Here is a 6,176-nt window from a genome sequence, read left to right as displayed (position 1 = left end):
CTCTTTCTCCTCTTCCTCCCTTCTTCCTTCCCCTCCTACCTCCCATCCCTATAGCTCTGATTTTTAAATAAAGAAAACTTAAAAAAAAAAAGGAATGAGGTGTGCAAAACCAATGTCAGGTAAGGTGCTAAAAACAGTCCATCATGCATTAAAAGGGGAAAACAAATGAAATCTTTTCCAGGAAACATAAATCAATGATATATGTCACCATTTACCTGAATAGTAATAAATAAAACATGACACAAATATTCTGTTGAAACTCTTTTTTTTCATTGTGAAAAAGTCTTTATTTTAAGAAAAAAATTTAGTTAACAAAAAATTTAACAAGTTTCACTTAGCAAAATACACCCCAAAGGAAATCACAGTACAAAGAAAGTTTTAAGTCAAGGCCTCACCAATTCCTACAGTATTAGTATTGTGTCTCAATTCTCAAAACTAACTTTTAAAAAGCTTAAACTTAACCTAAAAGATTTAAATGAAAATAGAAACTAGAATGAACAAACATGAGAAATGTTTCTCTTTGAATTAGGGATCTAGCACCTTTGAGTTTTCCACAAAAGTACATCTCCCCAAGGTGTTCACTGTGGTGTGGTGTAAAAGAGCCACTATTTAGCATACTTAAACTACTTTAACTCAGATAACATCACTCAGAAGGATACTACTAAAATGTTACTCGAGAAAAGCAGAAAATAGTTTCGTTTACTCAATATCACATGCTAGAAGAAAAGTTTGCATGAGAAAACACTGAAGAGGTAATTTTTTTTTTTTTGACAGGCAGAGTGGACAGTGAGAGAGAGAGACAGAGAGAAAGGTCTTCCTTTTCGCCGTTGGTTCACCCTCCAATGGCCGCCGCGGCCGGCGCGCTGCGGCCGGCGCACCGCGCTGATCCGATGGCAGGAGCCAGGAGCCAGGTGCTTTTCCTGGTCTCCCATGGGGTGCAGGGCCCAAGCACCTGGGCCATCCTCCACTGCACTCCCTGGCCACAGCAGAGGGCTGGCCTGGAAGAGGGGCAACAGGGACAGAATCCGGTACCCCAACCGGGACTAGAACCCGGTGTGCCGGCGCCGCAAGGCGGAGGATTAGCCTAGTGAGCCGCGGCGCCGGCCTGAAGAGGTAATTTTTTAATCCAGATTTCACAAACTCATGGTGCAAAATGGGTCCCACAGCTTCCTCTAGGATAATCACTGTTTTTTCACTGCTTGCTGGCTGCCTCTGAAAATTTGATTGAAATTAACTCAAATGCTTCTACAAAACTAATCATATCCATCCATGCTATTCTGACCACTATAGCCAGTGCCATAACAACCGCTCACTGACTGGCTCTCCAGGCCACTGTAGGTGGCCTGAGCCACGGACACCCCCATGCCCTGCATCATCTGGCTGCTGTAGGCCCCGTTGCTGGCCCCTGTGGTGGAATTCAAGAAGAGTTCTATGTATCTGTGCTGCATATTGGCCCTATCTTTCAACATCGCTGCCACAGCTTCTTCGTGGGTGGCAAAATCCACATCAGCTTCACCCGTCACTCTTCCATCTGGGCAGATCTCAATATGGACTCCCACTGGGTTAAGTGGAGAGAAGAAGTTGTAGATGTCGTTCTCGGTCGCTTTGTATGGTAGCCCTCTCATGTGGACGCAGTGGCTGGTGGTGCTCTGCACTGCGAACTCGCTGTCTCCATATCTGTGGTCGTACATTCCTGAGAGGCAGTAGCTGAGGTCTCTTCCGAACAGATCAGTGGTGAAGCCATAGCCATCGCTGAGGCCACTGTACTCCTCATAGCCCCCATAGCCAGCACTGTAGGTGCCAGGCCACATTCTCTCCAAGCCTGCCTGCTTCACAATGCCAATATACCTCCAGGCTGTGCCAGGCCTGTCATAGGGCCCGGGTCGCTGAACAGACATGAACTTCAGAGGAGGATCTGAGTATGACCTCACTTCTTCCTGACTGCTCTTAAATACCTCAATATATCTGTGCCCTATTCTCTCCTTGTGCTTCCCTAGTGCCTTCTCTGCCAGCTCCTGAGAGGCAAACTGCACGAAGGCCTCCCCTGTAATCTTGCCCTCGGGGTCCACAGGCAAAGTGATCCGATTTGGCATGATTTCCAACCCTGAGAAAAACTGAACAATTTGTTCCCTTGTGCATCCAAACGGGAGTTCTCAAAGCCGCACGAAACCATCATTAGTGGTGTCAGCGCTGTTTGGACCTCTGTGCTTCAACACCCAATCCATCTCAGTTCTGTGAGACTTGAACACCTCAATGTACCGGTGCCCCATGCTTTACCTGTCTTTTTTCAGGGCCATTTTGACATCATCTTCTGATTCAAGTTCGACAAATGCCTCACCACTCTGCCTGCCTTCTCTAGTGTAGATAAAATGAATGCCTGCAGCCCCATCGTGAATCATGCAGTTGGACAGGAAGTTCTGCACGTCCTCAATAGAGCAGGAGCAGGGCAGGCCACGGAGCTTGACCACAAAGCCTTTACCTCCCTCGGGACCCAGCATCATGGACACTTTACAGGGTAGATGTCAGACAAACGGGTGCAAGTTGTCTTTTTATGGCTTAGAGTATCGCCAAGGATACCTTCAGTAGGAGACACCACTGCTAGGTAACCAACTGTCCACTGAGGAGAGCTGGCCTGGTTTCTATTTGCATTCAGCAAGAGCGGCTTCCAGCGAAGGACCCCAGATCCCACCCGAGCTTAGATGTGCAGAGGGCTCCAGGCAAACTCCAGGTGCATCTTTTTGTTCTTAACCTTCTTCAGGAAGATGCGGCACAATCCTCCTGTTGAAACTCTTAGAAAGCAAAATTTTATAAATATTGAGAACAAGCAAAAATATATTACTGAAAACAGTGAATTATCAGAAGGCTTAAGATTATTATGAAAATATGTATGCATGATAACTTAGGGATTATTATGTGCGAATAAATGAGTAATCTGGTAAGAGTAATAATAGAATGACAAACAATTGTAAGGGCAGTTGCTGAAAAATACATAATTAAAATTACATTTAAAATGGGAAATAAAGAGAAGGTAAAACAATCCCATTTCTTTGAGAATAATCATAAATGAAAGATGATGGTACATGGGTTTTTTAAACTACCCAATTAGGTAGTTTAAAAATCATAGGAAAATTCAAAGTTCCCCAATAATTGAGAAAACATTTTTTAAAAAAATGTCATCAAGAAGAGGTGAATAACTGGTGGGACCTAAGATGGCTTTAAGATTTGTGTAAATGAAGATTTCAGGGACAATTTACAGTTTTGATATAAATGATGACCTCATATTGAAAAAGGTTATTAGTGATACATAGATAAAACACATAATATCAAAGACAAAACTAAAGAGTTAGAAATATTATGAGGGGCTGGTGCTGTGGCGCAGTGAGTAAAGACAATGCCTTCAATGCCTGCATCCCATATGGGTGCTGGTTTGAGTCTCAGCTGCCCCATTTCCAATACAGCTCTCTGCTATAGCCTGAGAAAGCTGTAGAAGATGGCCCAAGTCCTTAGGCCCCTACACCCACATTGGAGACATGGAAGAAGCTCCTGGCTCCTGGCTTCAGATTGACACAGCTCTGGCCATTGCAGCCATCTGGGGAGTTAAGCAGCAGAAGGAAGACTTCTCCCTGCCTCTCTGTAATTCTGCCTTTCAAATAAAGAAATAAATCTTTTTAAAAAAGAAATATTATGAAATAAAAATAGGGCATATATACACAATGGAGTACTACTCAGTCATAAAAAAGAATGCAATCCCAACTTTCACAACAAAATGGATGCAACTAGAGTCCATTATGCTTAGTGAAATAAGCCAGTGACAAAAAAGGTAATGCATGTTTTCTCTTATATGTTGGAGTTAATGTAGGATACAACAAACAAAATGCATAAAAATGAAATTGACATTTGATATATTCATTGTTTATGACCTTCTCTATCTTCTTGTGGAATAATGGTTTTCCTACTTTTTACTTGTTGAACATTGTCATTACTGGTGCATTAAATCTGTGATTATAAAGTACATTTTAATTGTTATTGCAAAAATTAAAGAAAAAAGAAAGCCAGAGGGGGAATTGAGGGAGGGGGCAAATTGTGGTCATTTTCCTGGAATTGTATCTATAAACTTCATGAAATCTGTTCTTTTTATATGAATAAAAATTTAAGAAGAAATAAAATTCATTTATAATTACTGTAAGAATAAATGAATAATTTTAGTTTAAACAATAATTGTGTGAAAAGAGAATATGACAGTACTCTAAAACAGACTATTATAAGTACATTAAAAAAAGGAAAACAAAAAATATATTTCAGAAAAGAGAAATCAAAGACCATATAACTTACCACAATAATCTTATTTTTTCTTTCCTAACCACAATTTTCTTAAAGGAAATATGTATATAGAACTATTCATCAAAACTTTCAACAATTGAAAAGTCTCAAATAATCATTAAGGGTATTTGTTAACTGCAAGAATGAATTATCAGATGAATCTAGGACATCTCTGAAAATACATGTCCATGATGGTTGCCACAAAAACTATAATATTTTTTGGAGCTGGTGATCTCATAATGAAAAATTCAACCATGATGACCATGCATTCACAGTGCTAAGACTGGCTTACAATACCAAGTTAAAGAAATATATAGGGGGCCAGCTCTATGGCACAGTAGGTTAATCCTCTGCCTGAGGCACCTGCATCCTATATGGGAGCAGGTTCTAGTCCTGGCAGCCCCTATTACAATCAAGCTCTCTGCTATACCGTGGGAAAGCAGTAGAAGATGGTCTAAGTGCTTGGGCCCCTGCACCCACATGGGAGACCAGGAAGAAACACCTGGCTCCTGGCTTTGGATTGGCGCAGCTCCTGCCATTGTGGCCATCTGGAGAGTGAAACAACAGAAGGAACACCTTTCTCTCTGTCCCTCCCTCTAATTGTCTGTAACTCTACCTGTCAAATAAATAAATAAAGTCTTAAAAAAGAGAGAGAGATAGGTGTTAGCTATAGACTCAAATGCAAAAACAAAAAATATGTTTTGAAATAAAATATATTATGATTACTATGAGAATAAAAAATAATTTTAGTAGCAATGATAGAATGACAAGGATGTAAAGAAACTGTTGAAAACTAGACTATTGAGGCTGATATTGTGGCAAAGTGGGTAGGGTAACTGTCTGTAGTGCTGGCATCGCATATGGATACAAATTTGAGTCCTGGCTGCTCCACACTGATCCAGCTCCCTGATAATGTGTCTGGGAAAGCACTGGATGATAGACCAATTCTTTCTCCATTGCACCCCTGTGAAATACCTGGAAAAATCTTCTGTACTGTGCCTTCAGTCTGGCCCAGTCTTAGACTTTGTGGGTATTTTGGGAGTGAACCACGAAGGAATATTTCTCTCTCTCTCTCTATCTCTCACTTTCACTCTCTCTCTTCCTTTCTCATTGTAACTCTGTCTTTCAAATATATAAAATCTATTTAAAACATATACTATTGTAATTAAGGTAAAAAGAAAAACAAATAAAAATTTTCCATGAGCTATAAATCAAAGAAAACATCACCTGCTAGAACAATAACACAGGTAAGATATATGGATTTAGAAGGAACCTACTGACATTTCCAAAAAAATCAAAGGTAATCTCACAATTCCATAAATATTCACAATTACCAAGAAATATGATGCTATGTAGGAGGCATTGTCCAGATTCTCCTGAAATGGCTCTGAAAAACTGTGTCCATGAAAATTCCTAGAACAACTTACACAATTTTATGGCAGTTGATAACCTCATAATGAAAACACCAAGAAAAATGACCTGAGGTTCACAGTGGAAGGATTTGCATAGAATAGATTATTAAGATATACATAGGTGATATTTACAAGACCAGACAAGAAAATTAAAGGAGGATGCTGGAGATGTTACAAAATCAAATATATTATAAGAAAGAGTAATTTCACAGAAATAATAGAACGAGTAGGTAAAAGTTTGGCTGGAAACTATATGACTACAATTACTCTACAAAGGAAAACAAATGAAAAATGCAAAATGGAAATCAAAAGAGTTCAAAGAAGTTAGCAGAAAAATATTCAATGAAGCCAGTGGCTGTACCTGCTCTACTGTAACACTCATACATCGATAGTAATTATAGAGTCCCATACATTTCATGCAAGTTAAAAAATTGTTCATGAGGG

General features: G+C 40.0%; 1 protein-coding gene across 1 annotated transcript; it reads right to left on the bottom strand.

Annotated features, from left to right (window-relative positions):
- Window positions 1–1,116: 1,116 nt before the first annotated feature.
- Window positions 1,117–2,100, bottom strand: LOC149119266 (heterogeneous nuclear ribonucleoprotein F-like). The gene has a single exon (XM_089325297.1). It carries the CDS (start codon window positions 2,091–2,093, stop codon window positions 1,254–1,256), a length of 840 nt encoding a protein of 279 aa, XP_089181423.1. The 5' UTR covers window positions 2,094–2,100; the 3' UTR covers window positions 1,117–1,253.
- Between the last annotated feature and the right edge of the window lie 4,076 nt (window positions 2,101–6,176).

This window comes from Oryctolagus cuniculus, chromosome Y (genome assembly GCF_051225735.1).
Source record: "Oryctolagus cuniculus isolate XC-2025 breed Fujian yellow rabbit chromosome Y, ASM5122573v1, whole genome shotgun sequence".
In the NCBI taxonomy this organism is placed as follows: Eukaryota; Metazoa; Chordata; class Mammalia; order Lagomorpha; family Leporidae; genus Oryctolagus; species Oryctolagus cuniculus.
The sequence above is the reverse complement of the archived record's forward strand: the minus strand, read 5'-3'. Positions and strand labels throughout refer to the sequence as shown.